Here is a 27087-nt window from a genome sequence, read left to right as displayed (position 1 = left end):
TTATTTATTGTTTCAATAATAAACTCTCTTAATTTATCAGAAAACAAGACTTATTTGAGTTTGCCTCTCAAGTAAAGATGTCTTGATTTAGCAAAAACAAAAGAAAAAACTCAGAAAGTCAGAAAATCATTTTCAGTGTGAGGAATGTGAATACATTTCTGCCTTGCAAGCACATATACTACGAGCAAACAGAAGGGACTGTGAACAGACATGCTGCTTACCACTCAAGCAAATCAAGGTGGCAGGAGAAATGCATTGATTGCTGGTATATGACTGTATCTGCAGGGGCTTTAGATCACATTTAGTATTCGGACCACAGAGCTCCCTTCCATGGCAGGCTTTTAATAGCTTTCACATTGTACTGTCCGAAGAGACGTTTTGAACTCTCCAGCGGTTGCTATTTTCATCTATGCACTGTAGTGGCATTCTCTCCATTTCATTCTAATCTCTGCCATCTCCTCTCTGCTCTAATCATACCTCTCTGGCCTCATCTCGGAAAAATGTTCTATCTCTCCGGTGGCTGCTGTTATTATTGATTTTTGTTTGTTTGTGGTGGCAGCGCAAACTTATTCTGGGAGATCCATTTCATCTCGATATCATAGTCCTGAAATGGCTGAGCTTGTAGCGCTCATTGCGAATTTCGCAGAAAGAACACAGAGAAGCAGAGTATACATGCAATGCATGGACAGCTCTAATAACTGCACTCGTGTCTTTGCCTGCACCTTGGGGAATATATGTCTGCCATCTACATTCTCCTCTGATTTCTGCTCATAATGATGCCAGATCTTTTTATGTGCAGCCAGTGAAGTCACTTTGTAACCGAGATGCTGGGAACATTGGGGATTAAATCTTCACAAAGGGGTTCATATATATGAGAGATGCATTTTTTTAAAGTAGAATTTTTAAGCACAGTCTCATTTACCGTTACGTTGTGAAGTTTCACAGGCAAAATCCAGTCATTCCAATAGGAATCCATGCAATGTGAAATCTAGTCATTCCTATAATCCATGCAATCTAAATACAATCGTTTTAATATGAATCCTTGAGTGCAAATCCAGCTGTTCAAATAGGAAGTAAATGCATGCGAAATCCAGTCATTCCAATAGGAATCCATGCATGTGGAATCCAGTCATTCCTATAGGAATCCATGCATGCAAAATCCAGCCGTTCCAATATAAATCCACACAAGTGAAATCCAGTCATTCTTTTAGGAATCCATGCATGCAAAATCCAGTCATGACAATAGGAATCCATGCATGTGGAATCCAGTCATTCCTATAGGAATCCATGCATGCAAAATCCAGCCGTTCCAATAGCAATCCATGCATGTTTAATCCAGCCATTCCAATGTGCAAAATAGGAATCCATGCATGCAAAATCCAATTATTCATATAGGAATCCATGCATGCTAAATCAAGATGTTCCAATAGGAATCCATGCATGCAGAATCCACTCTTTCCATTAGCAATCCATGCATGTGGAATCCAGTCTTTCCAATACGAATCTATGCATGCAAAATACACACACATACACACATTATTATTATTTTCTTTTAATCACAAGGGAACCAACCAGTGGCCCCACTGGGTGTTCTGGGCCCTGTGTACTGAATTTGCTATGTACTCTTTCACCCTTCCACCCACTGGCAATGCTCATGGAACCAACCATATTGGTTCTGCAGAGACAGAAGTTTCAAAATATGCAGCTTAGTTATAAAATGTGTTCGATTATTTTTACAAGCATTCAGACTTGCAGTATAATTTCACCTGACAGGTACTAAAACAAGTGAAAGGATGCATGAATTCACTTAAACCATTCAAGGGACCAGTATAGCATCAAGATATGAGGTCAGCAATCAATCAGCATCATGGTGGTGACAAACAGTCACATTTTCTAGAAAATGTAAAAATCAGTGCAATGCATTGTGAAACATTTCGCATTACATCACATTATAGGATCCTATTAGGACTATAATCATTTTTTTAATGCCACAGAGCTCTGCCAGAAAACTAATCCACACTTCACTATAGAACAATTTACAATGGCCAGAGTTCAGAGTTCCATCTGAACCCTTAAAAGCAACATGTCGGCAACAATGTGCAGTTGTTTAACTGTATGATGTACCGCATGCGCTGTGTGTGCAGGTGAACTGGGAGATCAAGGCTATAAAATTAGCCAGACTCTTGTGCTTGATTACCCATGAAAACAGTGTGAGATGAAAGGCACGCTTGTTGACTTGAGTTCAGAAGCAACCAGCGAGGCAGCTTAATGAATATTTACCTCAAAGGGAGCGAGATATGAGCTCTGTTCCAAAACTCAGTGAGATGCCTTGCTGTTTACTGTCCACAGGAAGCAGCCTTCTAAGGGAACATTTACACACAACATATATTTGCTTTGCAAGTTGTGAGAAATTGAATGGAAATCGATGCAAGGTGTCCAGTAGTGGTCCATATTTTTGATGACCAATGACAGTATTTTACCTACACTCTCAAAAATAAATAATAATAATAATAATGGAACAGTAAAGCTACGTGTCTTCAGAAGTTACTAATATTTACATTTTAAGTACTAATACATACCTTTAAATATGAACCCTTTAGGGGTAAATAAGTTACAAAAGTGTAATTTTTAAAAAGGTACCATCCCAGTGGCCGTTTTTGTACCTTTTTTTCGGAGAATACATATGATATCACATTGTTTAATTTAATTAAAAAGATAGTAAAGACAATTTCTTTATTTAAGCAGCTCACTAGGCTTTTGAACAAAGCCAGGGTGGATAAAATGTGATTTATTCAGAGAATTTGTTACGCTAAAGTCTAACAGGTGATGTGAGGATTATGGGTAAATGTCAAGGATGTTGACAAGAATTTAACTTAATGGGTTTTACAAAAGAAATTTGGAGTCAAGTGGGTTGAGTGTTTTTGTTTATGCATTTGCACGTGTGTGTGTGAGAGAGAGAGAGGGAGAGAGACAGAGACAGAGAAAGAGAGAGAGAGAGACAGACTGATGTAGGAGTGATCGTGTGATATCAGTGAGCCAGCGGCAATGACAAGAAGCCAGCATATCAGGTCCTATCTCTCACTTAGGTGTCTGGCTACTCTTAAGTCAAGGTTAAGCCCCCAGCAGATACACACACACACACACACACACACACAATGAAAGGCCGAATGATGCCCGATGACTTCAGTCCGTTTCCCCTTTTCAACATTCTTAATGCAAAAACAATACTTTGCAGCCAAAGTCAGAAGATCACATATATCAAGTGACTTTTCTTCTGTCCTTAATACATGAAGTAATAGAATTCTGTAGAGTTTAATCTACCTAATCTCTTTGAAATAATAACAAACTCATGGTGGTTTTCAGGTTGCAGTTGTACTTTATGAAATGCATATGCTTTTACTTAGGTAGAGGAATAAATGCATTATTCACAAGGACACAGAGATACTCAAGGCCTTTCAAGGACGTTCAGCATTGCTCTCATTGAGTCAGTGAATCTCAGACTTCACATAAATTATTAGATTTTGTTTCTTCTGATCGAAAACCAGAAAAGTTCTGCCTTCACAGTTAGGAGTGCTGTAAGGCACATCTGAGTCCAGTGTTTGGGTAACATTCTGTCTACGAAGACATTCTGCCTTCACTGGCCAGTTTTTCAAAGCAGCATCGCTGTATCTGTGATCTCCCACAATCCTGTGCATACAGTTCAGCAGCTGATAGAAAGAATAGAAGTGGCATCTGATGACGCACTGGTTGAAATAATTAAATGAATTTATACAATAAAAGAAATATGCTAATTATAAAATGATTTTTAGCTGGGTTTTGACGGATTTTTACATCATTTTAGGAGTGCAGTCTGTTGAGGTCCATCTTACAGATGTAAATGGTGTTAACCTTCCAAAAATTTTATTGTAATATAATGTGAAGTTCACTGAAATGAAATTGATATTTTTTTATATCAGCTAGATGCCAGGGCAACATTTCTAATTTGCATTAAGTTAAACTTGATGTACAAAAATAAGTCAAAATAAAAGTAATATAAACTAGAAATATTTAAAAGAATGATAAAAATTACAAAAACCATGACAATATTACACCCTTTTCAATTACTTAAGCATGAAATTAGTCAAATTAATTAAAAGAATAAAAACAACAACAAAATGATTACAAAAAAAAAAAAAAACACCGTTTCAAAATATTAATAAAATGTATACTAAAATACAGATTCACACCTTGCATAAATGTCATTTTTACATTTTAAAGGCAAACAATTAATAAAAGACAGGCATAATCCAAAAACAAAAAATTTACTCAAATGTAAAAAAAAAATGTTAAATGACTATGAAAAATGTAAATACTAATTTAAAATATTAATACATTTAATTTAAAGGCATGCAATTAATAAAAAACTAATCAGACTGTTTAGACAAACAATAAATAAATAAATAAATAAAAATAGAAAATATGTAATAAAAAAATAATAATTACAACCATAATGGTATTTAACAAAAATAACACTTATTCACACCCTGCATCATGCACCAATTAGGCATGATTCCAATTTTACTGCAAAAATAATCACTGTGTAATCATTAAATATGTTGCTTGGTATCTCTAAATCTTACTTGATTTTTGTCTAGACCATTAGACACGATGTTATTCTGTTTTGGAAGCCAGTCTGAAACGTGTCTTTAGGCATTACCTTCCTACAAAAACACTCAGACTGACTCTGCAGCATGGCAGCTGCTTGACAGGCTGCTGTTTCCTCTGCATTAGAATTCTATTGCAACTCTAGTGAAGATCCTCTAGGGGGCGTCAGTATCACTGGGTTTCATTAGAGCATCTGAATCTGCAGCCTTGAGCTGAGAGTCAATTGGATTGTTGTGCTGTTCCACCAGCTGGGAAAACAGATTGTCTCAGGAGATGCACAATGTAGTGTGATCCCAGATGAGTCTGACTTTATAAAAGCAGACATTTCTGCATGTTTAGAGGACACGCTGAGTATCACCCACGCTGAGTGGGTGGTGCAGGTAATGTTGTCATCAGCGCATCAGAAGGTATAATTAGCACAAGCAGCTGTCAATCATCCAACATCAAGTGGAGATGCTAAAGAGCTTGTGACAATCAGCAGGAATGGCAAAACACTGGCTAAGTACATGCAGTGAAGACCAAACTGATAAGCTTTCTAGGTAACGTTTCAAACTTCGCTTAATATTGGCATCATAAAACTACTTCTATACTGTCAAACGACTACAAACTGTGTTTCAACTGCACAAAATGCAGATAAACTCTATTTATATTAATAAATGTAAATATTTATTGAACCTGCTCACCAATGGATCCTCTGCAGTGAATGGGTGCCGTCAGAATGAGAGACCAAACAGTTGATAAAAACAACATAATAATCTACAGGTAATCCACACCACACCACCCCAGTCCATCAATAAATGTATTGTGAAGTGAAAATAAATCTGCGTGTTTGTAAGAAACAAATCCATCATTCTCATTTTGAGAATTACTTAAATATTGGAAATTGGAAAAGTTGCTGCTTAAGTTTTTATAATAGCAATTTGCATATACTCCAGAATGTTATGAAGAGTGATCAGATGAATTGCATAGTCCTTCTTTGCCATGAAAATTAACTTAATCCCAAAAAAACCTTTCCACTGCATTTCATTGCTGTCATTAAAGAACCTGCTGAGATCATTTCAGTAACCGTCTTGTTAACTCAGGTGAGAATGTTGACGAGCACAAGGCTGGAGATCATTATGTCAGGCTGATTGGGTTAGAATGGCAGACTTGACATGTTAAAAGGAGGGTGATGCTTGAAATCATTGTTCTTCCATTGTTAACCATGGTGACCTGCAAAGAAACGCGTGCATCCATCATTGCGTTGCATAAAAATGGCTTCAGAGGCAAGGATATTGTGGCTACTAAGATTGCACCTAAATCAACAATTTATAGGATCATCAAGAACTTCAAGGAAAGAGGTTCAATTCTTGTAAAGAAGGCTTCAGGGTGTCCAAGAAAGTCCAGCAAGTGTCTCCTAAAGAGGATTCAGCTGCGGGATCGGAGTGCCACCAGTGCAGAGCTTGCTCAGGAATGGCAGCAGGCAGGTGTGAGCGCATCTGCACGCACAGTGAGGCCAAGACTTTTGGAAGATGGCCTGGTGTCAAGAAGGGCACCAAAGAAGCCACTTCTCTCCAAAAAAAACATCAGGGACAGATTGATCTTCTGCAGAAAGTATAGTGAATGGACTGCTGAGGACTGGGGCAAAGTCATATTCTCAGATGGAGCCCCTTTCCGAATGTTTGGGGCATCTGGAAAAAGGCTTGCCCGGAGAAGAAAAGGTGAGCGCTACCATCAGTCCTGTGTCATGCCAACAGTAAAGCATCCTGACACCATTCATGTGTGGGGTTGCTTCTCATCCAAGGGAGTGGGCTCACTCACAATTCTGCCCAAAAACACAGCCATGAATAAAGAATGGTACCAAAACACCCTCCAACGGCAACTTCTTCCAACAATCCAACAACAGTTTGGTGAAGAACAATGCATTTTCCAGCACGATGGAGCACCGTGCCATAAGGCAAAAGTGATAACTAAGTGGCTCGGGGACCAGAATGTTGAAATTTTGGGTCCATGGCTTGGAAACTCCCCAGATCTTAATCCCATTGAGAACTTGTGGTCAATCCTCAAGAGGCGGGTGGACAAACAAAAACCCACTAATTCTGACAAACTCCAAGTAGTGATTATGAAAGAATGGGTTGCTATCAGTCAGGATTTGGCCCAGAAGTTGATTGAGAGCATGCCCAGTCGAATTGCAGAGGTCCTGAAAAAGAAGGGCCAACACTGCAAATACTTACTCTTTGCATAAATGTCATGTAATTGTCGATAAAAGCCTTTGAAACATATGAAGTGCTTGTAATTATATTTCAGTACATCACAGAAACAACTGAAACAAAGATCTAAAAGCAGTTTAGCAGCAAACTTTTTGAAAACTAATATTTATGTAATTCTCAAAACTTTTGGCCACGACTGTAATGCTAAATTTCTCCAAATCTGTTGTTCTGAAGAAACAAACTCATCTACATCTTGGGTGGCCTGAAGCGGAGTATGTTTTCAACACATTATCATTTTTGGGTGAACTACTTAAAGGGTGATAAAATTGACAAATATAAAAAGAGTCCAAGTGTCTTAGATCAAAGCTACAACCATGCATGAACAATTTTTATTAAAAAAAAAACCTTAGAAGCAGCATCAATATGGTTCAGCTGCAAGCTTGAAATATAAAAAGAAAGATGCATCAGGGATGAATTTTTCAAAATTGAGATTTATACATAATCTTAAAGCTGAATAAATATGTTTTCCATTGATGTATGGTTTGTTAGGACAATATTTGGCTGAGATACAACTATTTGAAAATCTGGAATCTGAGGGAGCAAACAAAATCAAGACATTGAGAAAATCGCCTTTAAAGTTGTCCAAATGAAGTTCTTAGCAATACATATTACTGATCAAAAATTAAGTTTTGATATATTTACAGAAGGAAATTTACAAAACATCTTCATTGAACGTGATCTTTAATTAATACCCTAATGAATTTTGGCATAATTGAAAAATCTATCATTTTGACCCATATAATGTATTTTTTACTATTGCTACAAATATACCCCAGTGACTTAAGACTGGTTTTGTGCTCCAGGGTCACATATGTGTAGTATGACCTGGAATGTATTCTTACAACATACTTGCATTCCACAAGAACACACACCACCAACTAAAGCCAAGAATTTCCTCAAACATATTAAGAATATGGAGGCAACACACATGCAGCCAATGAGAGCTTACGAGAGAGCAAGCAAGTGCAAAAGACAAAACATAGAAGAAAACGTTCAAAGGGTGATGTAAAGGTTGGAGTTCTTGGACTGCTGCAGGAATTGTGTATTATATGGAATTATGTACACTTCTGGTTACATTGGCAATGTATCTTGAAAATGATATTGTGTTTATAATCATGCTCTTGCAAACTACTCCAACTAATAATTTCAGGGATTTCTTTCTTTTTTTTTAATAAAGACTAAGAGAGTTGTCATAAGCTTAAGGGTGGTGACATTGAGGTCATATACATCCGTGGTGTAGTTTGTATTTATCTTTTATTACATCTGTTTGTACTGAATCTTCAAAATCCAGGAATTCTGTGTTCATTTGTAAAGATTATCCTGGTGAACAAAACATGCAAGAATCATAAACATTTATCAGTCACCGAGCTTATTTCCTTCAATAATCCAAAAGCAAATGCAATAATCCAGTTTTTGTCGAGGGAACCAGAATGATGCGAACTTCTGGTTTGGCCTAAAATACGTCATCACTGTAGTGTATTATCGAAAACTGTTGGAAACATTTTCCAATGGGAAACAGTAGGCCAATATGTTGAATGTCACCTGACCAATCCTGAAAACAGGCATCTGCTTATCAGAGAAATTATTAACAGCAGTGTGACCTAATGGTATTATCTATGTATCAGCTAACCTAGCTAGTTTCAATAAGCAACTTTAATATTAAAATCTTAGTGAGAAGAAAAAATATTTTACTAATATTACTAATGCTTGACACGTATCAATTGATTTGATTGGTCCGAGTTTGCTAAAGTGGGCAGGGCTAATGACTTTACAGATGCTGGATGGGAAAACTTTTATATCAGCTAAAATAGAACACTTAATGATTATAATATTTTTTGGCGATTTTCTTAAATTCAAGATTTAAAATATATCTATATACATTTACTTACAATTATGATTTTGCAGTCCAGATTCACTGGCTCGTTTTAGCTTAACCCCGTAACATCTGACATTTAAATGGCTCGGGCTTAAATAGTTTCTTTTGTGACATTTTCAAGATATAATGTTAAAATAAACCCGAGAGCTGCATCCTGCAGAGCTGTTTTAACCGCGCTCTCGGTGACTGACCAAAACGCGTCCCGTTTTACGCGACTTCACCCACAGAAACTGAGATGTGCCATCAGCTGGCTGTGACACGGACACACCGCTCACCACTCCTCGCCCTCATCCCTCCCTTCAAACCCTCTCACTGCCATCTCCCGACATCAGCCGAATGAGGGGACTGGGGAAGAAAAACCAAGTGAGTGAAAGAAAGAAATAAGCAGGGAGCGCTGCTCCATGGTCACTCGCCCATTGGAAGCTCGAGAGCGCATTTTGGATTCGACTTTTTCTTGGAGGGGACTTGAGAGAAAGAAGAAACAAGCGTTTGTTGGTGTGCCAAAGGCGAACAGCCATGCACCTGAATCGGGAAGACGAGGACGGAAAAGGTGAGCTACTTTAGTGGATTCCTCTCGTTTGTTTTCGGCGAGAATGCCCGCCCTTGAACAGCAGACAATGTGGCGGCACCCGGTACCGCTCGCGTACGGGTCAGTACCGTGTCATTTCGATTGGATTTGGCTTCAATTTGTCTTCAACTGCAAACTGTCACTCGCCGATCTCGCAAACAGGTGCAGCCAGGTTTCTCTATTAGCATTCGTTCGCGTTTTCACACATTCACAGCACCTGTTGTGTTGTCGTTGTACCGCGAAGGTAAATTCATTTACCCTGGTGCCTTTGAGGGAGTTGTCATCTATGCACACGCAAGGTCATCATCTCTCATCACATAGTCATGACAGGGTGTCTGCGCGTGCGTTTACTGTTCGTCTTATCGATTGCATTTGACACAAATGTATCAAAAGCACACTTTTCATATGCAATAGTAAGAGAAGTGAGGATGGGTCATTATGAGGACGAAGGGAAACGACATGCGTTGGCCTCTGCCCCCTCCTGTTGCGCGCCACGAGATTTGTCAGGTGGGAAAATTACGATGGTCAATTGTGATGTGTGTGCACAGACAGACTTCTGTCATTTGCAAGAGACACTGTTGCAGAAAAACAGTCGTGCTTTTGCAAGACGTCAATTAATAATTAAGCATTCATTTCTGATGCGAGGTGCCAGTGCGGATAAAGATTAAATAAAAGCTTTTATTTTAACCCTTGAATGTCAGGAGCGTAAAATACCTTAATTTATGGCTATATGACGTCAATATGTAGACCAACCCAGAAGGCTAATTCGTCTTGAGTACCCTTGGGAATTTCTCGTGGGTTTTTACAATAGCAGTACACATCGGTGCTGTATACAAACTATTGATTGCTATTTACAGTTTAATAGTTTTTAATCTCCCATGAAAATAATGTATGCTGCATGATTTACAGCGTCAACATAACTTGAAATATTTTCTTCATCTATTTTATTTTCTGTCTCTCCCTTCTGACTCTATAAATGTCCGTATCATCCAGGATATTTACATTTTGTAAAAAGTTTGAGCGAGGCACATATTGTTCTACCAGTAAACATACAGAGATGTTGTGAAGGTTAATGTATTTGTGCATTAAGTGAAAAGAATCGACTCAAAACAGTGATTCATTCACAAATCATGCATCACTACTAGCTTTGATTCCAAGCAGCCAACAGAAAATAAAACACTCACAACATGATTAATGAAATACTGTCTTGAATAATTTTTCTTAGGTACAATATACGGTAATCACTCTCATCAGACAAGAAATAAATCAGTAAAATTTGATGAAATCAGCTTGTTAATTGGCTTGACCGGCAATGACCATGTAATGTAGATCATAGTTAAGTTGTTAGGTCTTTGTGAAGGAATTTTGTGAAAGGAAAATGTATATTTCTCTTGGCCACTTGGTTTAATATTTTGAATAGTACCCTTTCCTTTTTATGCTGTTTTACTGTTTAATTTGGCTGGAAAGCCTTCTGAACACATATAGTATAGAGCCCATGGGAAAAAAACGCTGTTTCTACAAGATATGTGGCTATGCAGCAATTGACTTAAACTTACTGTGAGAAATGGTTTCTGCATTGGAAACTGTAGCCTTGGTTTTTCTTACCATAGTAACTGTTGTTTCCACCTCAACACCATAGATTCTTTCTACAGTCGTTGTTCCCACAGTTCATGGCTCCTGTCGTCATTGCCAGTCTACCCATTTACCAAGCCATTTTCATCAAATTTTACTGATTTATTTCTTTTCTGATGAGAGCATTTAGTGTATATGTACCTAAGAAACTTTATTCGAGACAGTATTTCATTAGTCATGTTGTGACTGAGTGTCATATTTCCTGCTGGCTGCTGAGGATCAAAGCTAGTGATGGATGATTTGTGAATGAATCGCTGTTTTGAGTCCATTCTTTTCAATGGACTGTTCAAATGGGCTGCATAGCGATGTCTGATTCTTAAAGAATCATACTTTTGGCATGGTTCTTTCGGTGACCCTGTGTTCAAATTTTATGAATATTTCCATTTTTTACCACCCAAATCCTGAAGGATAATTAAATGGAATCAGTGCATGACACAGATATTCATTTGAAACTGTGGCACAATTCAGAAACATAGGGCATAAATGTTGTATAATAAATGTTATATTTACATTTAAGAGCCACATAAATAATAGTTTGACAGGTTTAATGTGAAGTCAAATCATATTAGAGTTACATGTATAACACAGGATCTTTCCTTTATAATGGAAAATGTCTCAACACAAGCATAAGAGCTGTACTGAATATTATTTTAAAGCTGACAGATGTGATTTTAATAATAATCCTTCAGCAAATTTTGAGACAGGAGATCTTTAGACCACTAGACATCCTTGACAAAAGATTTCAGATTTGTAATTTATAATAATTTTTTTTTAGACTAGTAGTTGTTTGCGTTCTGTTATTAATTAAATAATTAGTTAATTAATGAAAATTTTTTGGTGGAGAATATAACATTTCAGCATCGTAGTAAAAATAAGTGTAACAATTTGCACTACCCTGGTAATTTTTTGTAAGACATGCAAATTTATGTGAGAAGTTGTATTAGCGTTGTGGATGTAATCAGCTTTAGTTCGTCTTAATGTGAATTCAGCTGGGAATCTCAAGCTGAACGTATTGCCAGAGATTTCATGCTGTACTAGACAAAAGCACATTGTGTAAGCACGGATTTGGGAATATCCAGTTGAAGAAATGCTTAGCCCAGTCAGCTAAGCAGAGAAGCATTTCTCTCTTTTTTCTCTACAAAACACAGACATGGACTCTAATGCTTTTAAAAAAGAAAAAAGTTACATCTAAAGTGAGAAATGCTGATATTTGGCTTTAAAAACCCTGACTAGGTGAACTGGACTGGTAGTCTTATGACAGATTTAAAGGAATGGTTCATCCAAAAATTGATTTAATTTAGCATTCCATCATTCGCTCAGCAATGGATCCTCTGCAGTGAATGGGTGCAATCAGAATGAGAGTCCAAACAGCTGATAAAACATTACAGTAATTCACACAAATTCCAGTCCAACAATGAATGTCTAACGAAGAGAAAAGCTGCATGTTTGTAAGAAACAAATCCATCATTAACACATTTTATCTTCAAACTGTTGCTTCTAGGTAAAATACAAGTCATAATATTGCTTTCTCCAGTGAAAAGGTCATTAATCAGGAACAGATCAAGCACAATTTGCAAGTACAAAACAGTTCTAAACATTCTAAAAAAAAATTGATATGAAAGGGACAACAGGGGATGGACTTTTTCACTGGAGGCAAAGTGTTATTATGGATTATTGATTTGTATTTTGGCCAGAAAACTCTTGATGATGGATGTGTTTCTTACAAACTTGCAGCTTTTCACTTCACGAGACCTTTATTGATGGACTGGAGTGGTGTGAATTACTTGTGGATTATTGTGATGTTTTTATCAGCTGTCTGGACTCTCTTTCTGACGGCACCCATTTACTGCAGGATCCATTGCTGAGCAAGTGATGTAATGCTACATTTCTCCAAATCTGTTCCCATGAAGAAGCAAACTCATCTACATGTTTAGTTTACTAGTGTAAAGTTCAGCCAAATGTTCATTTTTGGGTGAACTGTTCCTTTAAGGACAGCTGAAGATCAAACTGACAGCTCAAGGATACTTCTCACAGAGACCTGCCCAGCGGTGGTTTTGCATCGCCGCTGTGCGATGAGCGATAAGAATGTATATGTGAGACACTGACAAGGGTTCATCTTTGACAGAGGCAAGATTTCAATCACATCAGATAATTTCACACCCCATAAGCCATCTTGTCTGTCTCCGCGTTAGATGTCCTCACACGTGACGAAGCGTCGTCCTCGCCTCTAATTCACCACAGAAACTCTGATATTGCTCTGTATCTACTTTTTAGAAACCCTTTCATTTACTCTCAACCCAAGCACACAGTGTTTGAAGTTTGCAGACGATAACAACAGTTGTTTCAGAGTGCTGATAGCAGAAGAGCTTTGACATATTGTGGAGTCGAACCTGAATGCGGGGTCGTTTCCCGGATAGGATCTTAATGTCATTGGCATTCCTGGCATGTTTTGATGTTGTAGCAGCGGCGTGATAAGACAAACACAGCGAGAAGGTCAAGAGGCGGCCGCAAAGCGGATGGTGGAGGGTTTGGCGAAGGACACCTCTGGACGGAGCAGGGGGACCGTGGACAGATGCAATGGACTTACAGGTGCATTTGGAGGCTCGCCAATCGCTTCCACTCAGATTGGAGTGACATTGTGAGTTTGTAATGCTTTTATCTCACGTCGATGATCACTGATGGCCAGTGAGGGATCAGATGATGCTTCTGCATTTAGATGCTTCCTGTATGAATTTGTATTTTTTTTTAATAAAACTGAATGAATGTAAGAGTTCTGTTATTGCTTTTGGACCTGTTTGAGAACCGGCTTGTGTTTGCAGCCCATGACTCTGAAAACTGAACTATGGCTTTGCTGACTTAAAGCATATTCTAGGTTCAATGCAAACTCAATCGAAAGCATTACAAAAAAGGAAAAAAAAAAGGCAGATTTGTCCTCATTTTCTTTGAAATAATCACAAATGAAGGTTGCGCAATGAGGCATGCACAATAGAAAGAAATGGGGAAAAGTTTTGGATGATTTCAAGTTAAGTCAACCCATGTTTATTCATATAGCACTTTATACAATAGAGACTGTTTTAGAGAATTGTTATTATTGTTAACTAATTAAAACCTACATTAAAAAAAACATTTGTATTATTTCAAATGCAATAAACTGAAATTATAAACTAAATTATAACAAACTAAATAAAATAAAAAAATGTTATATAGAAAAATACAAATAAATATTAACTAAAAAATATAAAAATGTATATTATTTTAGCTAGTTTGCAAGGCAACATTTCTCATCTTTGTTTACAGTAATTGCTAATAATTATTACTTAACTAAACAAACTTAATCTTAAATCTCCTACTTTAAATCTATATAGACATATAAACAAAATGGCAAAAACACAAAAATGTGTCAAAGTAGCTTTACAATAATAAACAGGATCTATATGGCACAGTTCAAATGTGTCTTTAAAGGCAGCTCTACAGGAGGCAAGAGCCTGTTTATGAGTCATAATTCTAGTTTTGAAAAGACATATCCAGTATAGTGTAAATAATTTAATACAGCATATTTATACCATTGCGAAGTATACAATATGTCAATATTTGAAGCAACAGTCAGATGTTATTTAATTGCAAAGCGATTGTAAATAAGATCATTTTATTTCAGACAGAAATGAAAGTGCGAAGAGAAGCATGACAGAAATAAAAACAGGGTGTCTCTCACCTGAATGCGTGACATGTCAGATCATCCGCTTTCATTGTAGAAAGTTTGTTGGTTATAATTGGAGCAATCTAGTTTTATTCCATTTAACATAATTACAGCCAGACAGGGTTGAAAACCATGTGATTAAGACATTATCCTGCTCTCACAGCCACTTCCTAGGTATCTTTATTAGTACAAAACTGCTTTTTCTTCAGTGGAACGGGGCTGGATTGGGCCCCGGTGTTATGTAGTGTCTCATCTTTGTCCACTTACACTTTAACTGACAGACTTCCTAAGTAACATATCGTAAAGATGTTATCGCGAAACCTTCCTCCAGCCCTCAACACTGCTATAAATCTACAGCCAAGGCTGTGGTTTAAGGTGCAGTCTTTACGGTCATCATGCAGTGAGTGCAGTGCTTGAGATAAAGCTGCCAGTCTAGGTCAGAGGCTGAAAGACAAAGACGACAGACGAGCATCAGAGACGGGGAGAAAAACACAGACGCAGGTTGACCTTGTAGTTTGTACACATCACGTCTCTGGGTAATTGCATGTTAATGGCTGTTTCCAGTCCTCTTGTCAATGGTCCTATTAATATTTCATTCAAAGACGAAGTGAACGAGAAGTGAACAGCTCGAGTAGTAGCTATACTGACAAATGAGAGTGACGTGAGGTACAACCAGACAGACGGAGAGAGCGAGAGAGAGAGAGAGAGCGATGGGAGCTGGAGAGAGAGACAATAGCAGCAACTAGTCAGATGCTGAGAGTAAAGGCTGTCACAAATTTATATTTTATCCTTTAATGATACTTGTGATGACCAGTGTTGGGAAGGTTACTTTGGAAATGTAATAGGTTACAGATTACAAGTTACCCTGTTTAAAATGTAATAGTAGTGTAACTTTTTCAATTACTTTATTAAAGTAATGTAACTAATTACTTTTGAGTACTTTTTGATTACTTTTCTAAATTTGTGAAAATTAAAGAATAATAAATAAAAGTATATACATCAACTTAAATACAGTTATCTAATAAGCATGTGACATATTCTGTGTAATAAACTCCTGAAACATTGGTGTTTTTTTTAAACTGCTGTCTCTTTGTATATGATGATAGTTTTCTCAAAATAAGTAAAAAGCACATTAAGTGACACAAAGCAGTTCTAGAAATTATGTGCTCGTGTACTCCTATATTGAGATGGCAGAGGTTGAAAACACTGCAAGCTTCAGTCATATGTGTAGTAAATGAAACCATGTCTTTGCCATTAATTTACAGGAGGGGCGGACTGGGAAAAAAATTCAGACTGGAAAATTCAAACTCATACAAACAAATTCATGGACAAAACTATTTTTTTGTATGGACCTGACATAAAAAAGGTTTAAATCTTTAATTTGGGGACATGCAAAATAATTAAAAGTTCTCTCCTGAACTGCACCTTCACTTCCATTTTTCTCTTCAGTCTCTTTATTTTGCCCTGTTATCCATCTCTCTCATGACTTTAATACTCAAGATTGAACAAAACTATACTTTACAATACAATACTCTACAATACTACAATATCTTTATAGAAAAATCCTAATACTGTACATGAGTCATGTTTTTCCCTTACAAAAATTTACCTTGCTTTTATTAGCCTATATAAAAGTAAAATAACCTTGTTTTGTTTTTGTTTTTTTTGCAAATGGATTTGTATTTATTTTTAAATAAATACATTTGTAAAATAATTTTACATTTTTGGTTACCACATTTAAACAATAGTAACCATTTTCTCTGGATTTATAGTTAAATATTAAAATGTAAATTTTCGTAAGGGTTGTGTTGTGGTCTGTCGTAGCTCCCCCTAAACCTATAAAAAAATCGGAATTTTTTTCAGATAAATTCCTACTGTAACATTACAACTGATAATAATGATGTCCTTTATATAGTATTTTGAGTGATGACTGATGAGCAACGTGCTGCTGCTTGATTAAATAAATAAAAAAACAAAGACAAAAAAGCATCTTTACAGATGAAACTGACCTGAAACCCTGAACAGGAGTTCTGCTTCTCTGCTCCAGCTGTCCACTCTATTCTCTCTCTCTCTCTCTCTCTCTCTCTCTCTCTCTCTCTCTCTCTCTCTCTCTCTCTCTCGCATTGATTAGTCTGATCCAAATCGTTTGGCGGAGGCGCGGAGAGCCTTAAACACTTAATGACTTATTAGATATTTAATTATCAAATGGCGGATTCGCAAATGATCGCTTTAGTACATTCGGCAGGCAATTATACAATAATGATATTAAATAGTGGGGCAAAATCGGCTGCCAGGCCAGCGGGAATTGTCCCGGTTCTCCCGGTGTCCAGTCCGCGCCTGATTTCCACAGACACGCAGAATGTGCAAGTCCTATAGGCTATTGCATTTTTGGGGCTTAATATTCACAGACACTAGTCCATGTCATGTTTTGATTCAAGTGTACTGACCTACTTTTGATTTAGTCATCCAAAATGTGGGATTTTCCGTCCGCGTTAGGCATTTCGTTTTTATGACTGGATTCTACGAACCATGTCTCAGAATAGTCAGCGCAATTTGGGAAAGAAATCAGTTAAATCTGTATGTGGATGTGTATAAATATTCAAATGTAATCCCCTTTGTAATCGTTAAAAATTTCATAAGTAACTGTAATTTAATTACTCATTTTTTCGTAGTAACTGTAACTAATTACAGTTACAATAATTTTGTAATTAAATTACGTAACTGCGTTACATGTAACTAGTTACTCCCCAACACTGGTGATGACTGTGTGAAAAGTGCAATATTTAACCCAATTATATTTTAGACTAACAGCTAGCATTACAAATTCAGTGCAGCATTATTGTACACATCATTTTTCCTTGTTTATCCTAACTTTTGAGTGGAAAGATTTAGCAATACACTGATATAGGGCTGCTTTTCCCAAAAGCATTGTAAGAATAAGTAGATCTCATAGACCAATTTTTTTTTTTTTTTATAGCCAAAGCTCTTTGACCTAAAATGTTTATTTTAAGTTCTTCTGGAGATTTTTAGTTAATATTTACATGTTCATGGTTCTCTGACATTGGTTAATGGTCATATTTCTTAGTTTTTAGTAAGTGTTTTATCTTGATTGTTTAATTAGAAAATTTTTACATTTTAATGATTCAATTATTGAAGTCTCTGCAGTGATCATATTTGAATTTTATAGTTTTATTTAAATTGCATTGTATTTGAATATATATATTAGTATTATTTAAATAGAATTGATTATTTTTATATATTTTTTATATTTAAATTTTTAATTGTACTTTTAGCTTAAGTTATTGTATTATAGTTATTGTATAGTTATAGTTATTGTGTGTGTGTGTGTGTGTGTGTGTGTGTGTATATATAATATATATATATATATATATATATATATATATATATATATATATATATACAACCCGAATTCCGGAAAAGTTGGGACATTTTTTAAATTTTAATAAAATGAAAACTAAAAGACTTTCAAATTACATGAGCCAATATTTTATTCACAATAGAACATAGATAACATAGCAAATGTTTAAACTGAGAAAGTTTACAATTTTATGCACAAAATGAGCTCATTTCAATTTTGATTTCTGCTACAGGTCTCAAAATAGTTGGGACGGGGCATGTTTACCATGGTGTAGAATATCCTTTTCTTTTCAAAACAGTTTGAAGACGTCTGGGCATTGAGGCTATGAGTTGCTGGAGTTTTGCTGTTGGAATTTGGTCCCATTCTTGCCTTATATAGATTTCCAGCTGCTGAAGAGTTCGTGGTCGTCTTTGACGTATTTTTCGTTTAATGATGCGCCAAATGTTCTCTATAGGTGAAAGATCTGGACTGCATGCAGGCCAGGTTAGCACCCGGACTCTTCTACGACGAAGCCATGCTGTTGTTATAGCTGCAGTATGTGGTTTTGCATTGTCCTGCTGAAATAAACAAGGCCTTCCCTGAAATAGACGTTGTTTGGAGGGAAGCATATGTTGCTCTAAAACCTTTATATACCTTTCAGCATTCACAGAGCCTTCCAAAACATGCAAGCTGCCCATACCGTATGCACTTATGCACCCCCATACCATCAGAGATGCTGGCTTTTGAACTGAACGCTGATAACATGCTGGAAGGTCTCCCTCCTCTTTAGCCCGGAGGACACGGCGTCCGTGGTTTCCAACAAGAATGTCAAATTTGGACTCGTCTGACCATAAAACACTATTCCACTTTGAAATAGTCCATTTTAAATGAGCCTTGGCCCACAGGACACGACGGCGCTTCTGGACCATGTTCACATATGGCTTCCTTTTTGCATGATAGAGGTTTAGTTGGCATCTGCTAATGGCACGGCGGATTGTGTTTACCGACAGTGGTTTCTGAAAGTATTCCTGGGCCCATTTAGTAATGTCATTGACACAATCATGCCGATGAGTGATGCAGTGTCGTCTGAGAGCCCGAAGACCACGGGCATCCAATAAAGGTCTCCGGCCTTGTCCCTTACGCACAGAGATTTCTCCAGTTTCTCTGAATCTTTTGATGATGTTATGCACTGTAGATGATGAGATTTGCAAAGCCTTTGCAATTTGACGTTGAGGAACATTGTTTTTAAAGTTTTCCACAATTTTTTTACGCAGTCTTTCACAGATTGGAGAGCCTCTGCCCATCTTTACTTCTGAGAGACTCTACTTCTCTAAGACAAAGCTTTTATAGCTAATCATGTTAATTAATCACTAGATGTTCTCACAGCTGAATCTTTTCAAAACTGCTTGCTTTTTTAGCCATTTGTTGCCCCCGTGCCAACTTTTTTGAGACCTGTAGCAGGCATTAAATTTTAAATGAGCTAATTAAGTGGATAAAAGTGTAAAATTTCTCAGTTTAAACATTTGCTACGTTATCTATGTTCTATTGTGAATAAAATATTGGCTCATGTGATTTGAAATTCCTTTAGTTTTCATTTTTTTAAAATTAAAAAAACGTCCCAACTTTTCCGGAATTCGGGTTGTATACACATTATAATTTAGGCAGCATTTCTGAGGTTTTTCATCTAATATCTATATTTTGTTTCAGATTTATTTAGATCAATGAGGACAATTTGTTAATTTTTGCTTTTGTTTTCTTAAATATATTTCTATTTTTTAATTATCCTATTTCTAATTCTATTCTAAATTTTTATATATTTCAATTTATATATATTTTTTCTTTTTCTTTTCTTTTTCATTTAGTTGCCAAGGCAGCATTTCGAAGTTTTCCATCTAATATTTACATTTTATTTCAGCTTTATGATCACTGAAAATGATTTTAAGAGTTTTAGTTAACGATAACAACACACAAACTGACATCAGAGAATCATGAACATAGTACATTGTTAAATTATTGAAATATTAACTGCAAATCTCAGGTGTACTTCATGTAAATGTTTTAGGGCAAATGAGTTTGACTAATAAAAATGAAGGTTTTTTTGTTTAGTTGTTTTCACTGACTCCTGTCTAGTTATATTTGGTCAATCATCCTTTCAGGGCACAACCACATTTAGAATAAACTTTGACAGTGTTAACCTTCTTCCCATACCAATCCATTTAATAAGATGTTCTCCAAAGGACACAGTGGTCCGATGCAGTTCACTACGTTCAGCTCATTCATTATCCAAGAGCTGGGCCTCTGGATCCCAGGATGAAGAGGATGAGAAAGAGAGAGATCTCAGGCTGTGTGTGTGTGTGTGTGTGTGTGTGTAGGTCTTATTACGTAACCGTCTCTAGATCAGTTCAGTCACACTGGGAGTCTGGGATACGTTTTCCGTGCGTCGGCACAGTCCTGGTTCCCTCTGCTTTGCTGATCTCTTTATCTTCTAAGCAAGCACGTCTGTTGCCCTCCTTTTGTCTATGTTTATTTTGAGTTTTTATGGTCAAAATAAAAATCACCCTTACTGTGTCAGGAAGACCATGGATGAGTAATGATAGCATAGAGAGAGGCGTTATGGAAAAAGAAACGATTCATATTGTAGGACAGGAGCAAGGTCATACCCTGAAGCAAATGTGAGGGCTGTTTGTTTGTGTTCACAAGGGTGTTCACGTTTTTCACCCGTTGTAGTTTTTGTAAAAAAATCTATTAAAATCTAGTAAAAATCTAGTAAAAATAATCAAGGCAGGTTTCGAATTCAGTAAATGTGATATTTTTATGTATATGCAACAAGGCACCATTATAAAAAAAATACAAAAATAAACATCAATATGTCATATATATATATAAAATGAAATTTTTGATGTTGTAACATCTGCCTTAAGTTCTCATAGTTGCTAAATCTTGAGAAAGAATTTAATTGCAGTTCTAGTCTAATGAAACAATCATTAGAAATCTTGGTTGAAACTTGGGGTCAGATGAATTGAGAGTTCACATAGGGATGCTGGAGAGAAACAAAAATGGTGATGAATGGAATTGAAAATAGAAAATTATTGTTCAAAGCTTCAAGCCACATGGGTGGCATTTTGTCTTCATATGAAGAATTTTGGAGGGAATGAGGGAAATTCCAGAAGTGGGACTCTGGGATTGATGATGTTTCGAGGCACCATGTGAGATGGAGGGAGGACCCTTGATTTGTTGAGCATCTGTTTTGGAGAGAAATGAGGCAGTGCTGTCACCCAGTGAATTCAGTGTCCGAATTCTGTAATATCTGTCCATTTTTGGTGTCATTTTTCATGTCAGTAGCAGTAAATAATTGTTTGGATTGTAAAGTGAAAGTGAAAGTGAAAGTGAAATGACATTCAGCCAAGTATGGTGACCCATACTCAGAATTTGTGCTCTGCATTTAACCCATCTGAAATGCACACACACTGTGAGCACACACCCGGAGCAGTGGGCAGCCATTTATGCTGCGGCGCCCGGGGAGCAGTTGGGGGTTCGATGCCTTGCTCAAGGGCACCTAAGTCATGGTATTGAAGGTGGTGAGAGAACTGTACATGCACTCCCCCCACCCACAATTCCTGCCGGCCCGGGACTCGAACTCACAACCTTTCGATTGGGAGTCCGACTCTCTAACCATTAGGCCACGACTTCCCATGAACAAACACAAGCGGCTTTGAGTGTTTGAGGTTTATCTTTACAGACTGTGCTAACACTATTCATATGTGCTTGTCTTAAGGAAATCTTACACAATTCACCCTAATACTCCCAACATTTTTCATTGGTCTGACTAAATGATTTGCTGTTGGGATGCAATGTTTAGTAAGCCTCAATGATAATACTTTTTATGTGAATTAACCTACAAATGGTTTAGCCTACTTGTTAAAAGAAAAGCATTTCAACAAAATAAAATAAAAACTCTTCAGGCACTATTTTAACGATCTAACTTTTGCTAGTTTAACGACGGAAAAATGTTCTAAAAGGTATCATCTCCCATCCCCTTTAAGAGCCCGTTGCGCACCTTGACTTTAGCAGGTTTTAGTTGGTCAATGGCACAGTCTATTTCAGTTGCCTCAAAATAGCAAGTTAGCAACGCGCCAACAATGCGCCTGAACGCACCGCGTTTTCAGACCAGCACGCCCATGAGCACACAGATGGGCACAAATGCATCAGCTATTTAAACAATGTGAAGCAGGTAGGGATGGGTTTTTTCCGCAAATATCACATTCGAATATTTAAGCTCACAAAAAACGAATATGCGAATATTCGTTTATTTAAATTAAGTTTAATGAGACAGACGTTATTTTTCAGCACCTTATTGTTTCCGTCATTTTGAACAAGCTTAAACACAATAAGCTTGAACATTACACATCATGTTTTGTAGCTGAAAACCTTTAACAATGCGTGCAAACAAACAAAAATACAGATTAAAAAAAAAGTGAACAGAGAAAAAAAAAGTGAACAAAGAAAAAACGTAAAGCAGCCTGCAGCAATTAAGCTATTGTAGAATGTAGCTTACAGTTAACTTTTAAACTGTCAGCAAATCTTTTTTGCTTTTTTTCTATTGTTTTACATGTTCTTGTTAAGAAACACAGGCATGTAAACATAATCGGGGGAAAGTCGGCTTCTTAGTCTGTTAACAACAAGGCCCGCCGCGGAGAAAACGCGCTCAGACGGCACAGACGTTGTCGGGAATAACGGTGTACTAAGCAAATAAGTTTTGTCTATCGTTTCGTTTCACCACTGAATGGGATCCTCATCTGGTAGAATACATGGCTGCAGCAAGAACTGTTCCCAATCGTCTCGGCTGGACTCTCTGTAATCATCGCTGAAGAACTGGCTCAGCCTTTTCCGACGAGTGGGCATTGCATCCTCTTCATCGTTGGTGGCGGCGGCTGCATCCGCACCACTCGCATCAAGGAAAATGTTCTGATAATGTTCAAAAAAGTTTTTTTTTTCTTATTTCTCTCATGTTTTCATCGAGAAACCTGAGATTGTATGTGCCGAGGGTCTAGGGCAGACACGAGAAGAGGAGTTTTCACTGCATTCTCCAAGTTAGCGGTGTTTATTCGTTGCTTGAGAGATGCCGCAACAATGTTCTTGAATTCGGTCACTTTCTATGATTCTCCACGGCATATTTATAGTACTGTAGAAGACCGCAGTTCTTAGTTCAAGTTCGTTATTTCCAATGTAACGTTAGGCGAGCGGTATGCGCCCTAATAATGGAAGCGACGCGGCCCCGTTTTTTCCAGACGCGTCCGCACCGCATCAAGTTAAAAACATCTCAACTTTTCAGAATGCTGCAAGCGCACCGCAGGTCATGTGACAAGAACTAAACATTCAGCTTCATCCTTTCCCGTAACAACGTTGAAAGCTTAGCCAAGATGAAGGAACAGCTGATCATAGCTGTATATGGATTGCCATTTTGAAATAAATTTAGGAGCAGAGCTACTGAGAGCGATTTTTTTTTTTGTGCTTCAAATCCATTTATCCTTTGCTGAAATTTCCACGTCTTCATGGAGAGAGCGCGTCATTGTCGCTTAGCAACGGCAGACGCCTCAGGAGCGCTTCCGCCCGAGCGCTTTGGAAAGAAGGAGAAAGCGGCGCGCCTAGCGTTTTCCACACGTTTTTAGGCACTATATGTGAACGGCCCCTTATTCATTCATTAATTATTTTTTGCTTGCATACATCTTCAAATATGCCGTGAAGAATCACAGAAAGTGACCAAATTAGGTTTTATTGTGAACTTTTTTATTTTTTTGCGAAATTCGAATTTCATTTTTATTTATCGAATAATTAGAGCAGAACGAATATTCTAATGTTCGACTATCCGTGCACACCCCTAGAAGCAGGACGTAAAAATGATAACTGCGTTGGGCTGAAACAAGCAAAAAGCACTTGCTTTGCGCCTGACCAGGTGTATGATAGGGCCCATTAGTTTGCCCAAAATAAAATAATTATTTAGTCCAAAACTCGTATTGTATACTTTCGTTTTTTTTTTTAGTAAATAGAAATAATATGTTACATTATAAATGCATTTAATGTATTCATTGTCATCAATTTAATGTGTCCTTGCAGAATAAAACTATTAATTTCTTTAAAACAAATCTTGCCCAAAGAATTTGAACAGTAGTATAACAGTTGGGATGCATACATGGAAATAAAAAATAATAATTTGGATAGTGTGTACTACTTTTCTGCTGCTTTTTAGAGCCTAACAGCTTCTGTGTTTTCACTATATGTTTCCATTGTTCAAGAAGCCTCTTTGCTCCCCAAAAAAGGTAAGCCATACAAGTTTGAAGTGACGTGAGGGTGATTAAATGAAGACAGAAATTTTATTTTGGGGCAAAATTATTCCTTTAAATGTAATCCATTCTGATGTCTCTAACGTTTTTAAGGATTCCAGCTATGGGCTTCAAAGTATGTGTAAAATCCTCTGAATGGAAATTAACCCAGTCAAGCGAAATCTTACCTGAAAACCAGGCATGAGAGAAAGAGAGAAAAGGAGAAAGCGTCCCAGTAGAGGTCAGTAGCACAGTTCGGGCAGCTTGAAATTATGGGCACTTTGTAAATTTTGCACAGATAGCAGAAAATGCCAAATGGCATGCAGAATGCAGCTCATGGAAATACATATCAGCACATGCATTTAAATTAAAGGAATAGGTGCAGTGTTATAATACCATTTTAATGGGTGTTGAACTACTTTGGAAAAATCTTTTAGTTTACATTAAAATTCTAAATAAAACCACAAAATATTCATATATAATTAAGTACTTGTCCTTTGTAAAGTATTTATATTACTGTTTAAAAGTTTTAGGGTCAGCAGAATTTATTTATAATTTTAAAGACATTCTTATGCTCACTAAAGATGCATTTATTTGATCAAAAAGTAAAAACAATATTTTGAAATGTAGTTTATTTCTGTGACGTTAAAGCTGAATTTTCAGCATCATTACTCCAGTCTTCAGTGTTACATGATCCTTCAAAAATCAGTCTAATATGCTGATCTGAAGAAACATTTCTGATTCATATCAATGTTGTGCTGCTTTATGTTGTGGAAAACATGATAGGTTTTTATTTTAGGATCCTTTGATGAATAGGTACTTGAAAAGAACAGCATTTATTCAAAATGTAAACATTTTTGTAACATTTTATTTGTTCTTGCTGTCACTTTTGATTCATTTAATGCATATTTGCTAAATAAAAATAAATGATTTTTTGGGAAAAGAAAAAAAAAATTCATACTGACCCCCAAACCTCTAACGCATTTAACTCATGGTTAAAACATTATATAAAGTATACAATTTTCTTGAATAAATAATAGTAATAATTGTTACATGCCATTGTGGGGATATTAAATTCATACTGTGATATTTTGGTCATGTCACCCACTCCCGTGACAAGCTGGTACAGTGGACAGGAGCTCTTAACAGTACACACACACACACACACACACACACACACACACACACACACACACACACACACACATATACTGAGAGACAGATGCACACACTCACCTTTGTCAAGAAACAGATGGTGAGACACATCTATTCTCAGACAGGCAGGCAAGGTATACAAACACAGACTTTGAAAGAACAAGACAAATGCTTGCACACACACACACACACACACACACAGTAATATCTAGGTGTATAATCATAAAAATGAACAATCACTCACTGATGTTACCTGAATTCATTACTGGTTGATTGTGTGTGTGTTTGTGTGTATGCAGCTCAGGTTTGCCCCAGAGGGTCTTCCGCACAAAGATAATACATATGCCTACATTGTGTGGACCAACTTAACAGTCCCCATGTGAAACTTCATAATAAACATACTAATAATTGTCTAAATGAAAATGTAAAAATGCAGAAAAGCTTGTGAGTGTGAAGTGTAATATCATTAACTTTGTATAAAAACAATATGGAATGCTCGCTCCACTGTGATAGAAAAACAAATGTGCTTTTTGTGGTCTTACTTTCCTGTGGGTGTGACTTGAGATTGGTTTTAATGGTGTTCAACCATTAGTATGAGGGAACCATCAGTACATACATTACTGTTCAAAAGTTTGGCATCAGTTTGTATTTTTTGTTTTTTTAAATTAATATTTTTTTTTCAAAAAGGGCACATTAAATTGACCATAAAGACTTCTATAACTCAAAATAATTCATCAAAGCTACATAACTGTTTTCTACATTAATAATAAATGTTTCTTGAGCAAATCAGCATTTTAGAATGATTTCTAAAGGATCATGTGACACTAAAGACTAGAATAATGATGCTGAAAATTCAGCTTTGCATCACATGAATAAATTACATTTTCAAATATATCGAAAAAGAATATTTCATTCGGACATTGCGTGAATCAGAGGTAAAAAAAACTATATAAATACTGTTCAGTTTCTTGCACAGACCGATTGTTTTGTGTCTTTACACATCAGTGTATTGTCACGAGCAACAGGGTTTAATTTGGTTTTATGTATGTTTTATTTTTAGTTTTTTTATTGTATGTTTGGCAGTGATTCCTATCTACCTCCATTATAAGACTGACAGACTGCAACAGTTTGTGTTAAAAATCTTCATTTGTGTTCTACTGAAGAAATAGTCACCTACATTTTGGATGCCCTGGTGATAAGCTGATAAACATTTTTGGGTGAACTATCCCTTTAGAATAGCTTAAATGGTTCTTTGGATGCCCATTTTCCTCAAGTTGATATGATTCTTTAGGGTCTTAATGAATAGTCAGTAACATACTTTGGTTAAAATTTCAATGGTAGTGTAAAAAACACCCATTTTACCCTGTAAAAATAAGCTCTGTTTTCAGAAAGCTGTTTTAATTCATGTTGCTTTAAATGCTAATGAGCTCTGCTGAACCCACCCCTCTCTTCAGTGAGTAAGGAGCAGTACTGTTTACTTTAGCTGTGAAACTTGCTTACTAGCATATATTAGGAAAAGAAAACCCTATTACTTCTTCTGAAGACGAAGCTCAATCTTGAATATAGGGTCGTTGTGTACACACACTTC

At 36.7% G+C, this 27087-nt stretch overlaps 1 protein-coding gene across 2 annotated transcripts in view; it reads left to right on the top strand.

The window, feature by feature from the left end:
• The first annotated feature begins 8989 nt into the window (after nt 1–8989).
• LOC132117793 (synaptotagmin-7-like) overlaps nt 8990–27087 on the top strand; it is a 124230-nt gene continuing 106132 nt past the window's right edge. The window contains exon 1 of one of the 2 annotated variants that reach the window (XM_059527106.1): nt 8990–9319. In XM_059527106.1, the coding sequence (XP_059383089.1) occupies nt 9286–9319 (34 nt within the window). In that variant the 5' untranslated portion in view covers nt 8990–9285. The remainder of the gene's footprint in view (nt 9320–27087) is intronic. The other variant, XM_059527108.1, reaches the window with a different exon arrangement.

This window comes from Carassius carassius, chromosome 3 (genome assembly GCF_963082965.1).
Source record: "Carassius carassius chromosome 3, fCarCar2.1, whole genome shotgun sequence".
In the NCBI taxonomy this organism is placed as follows: domain Eukaryota; kingdom Metazoa; phylum Chordata; class Actinopteri; order Cypriniformes; family Cyprinidae; genus Carassius; species Carassius carassius.
Note: the sequence above shows the minus strand (reverse complement) of the source record. Positions and strands in the feature narration are given on the sequence as shown.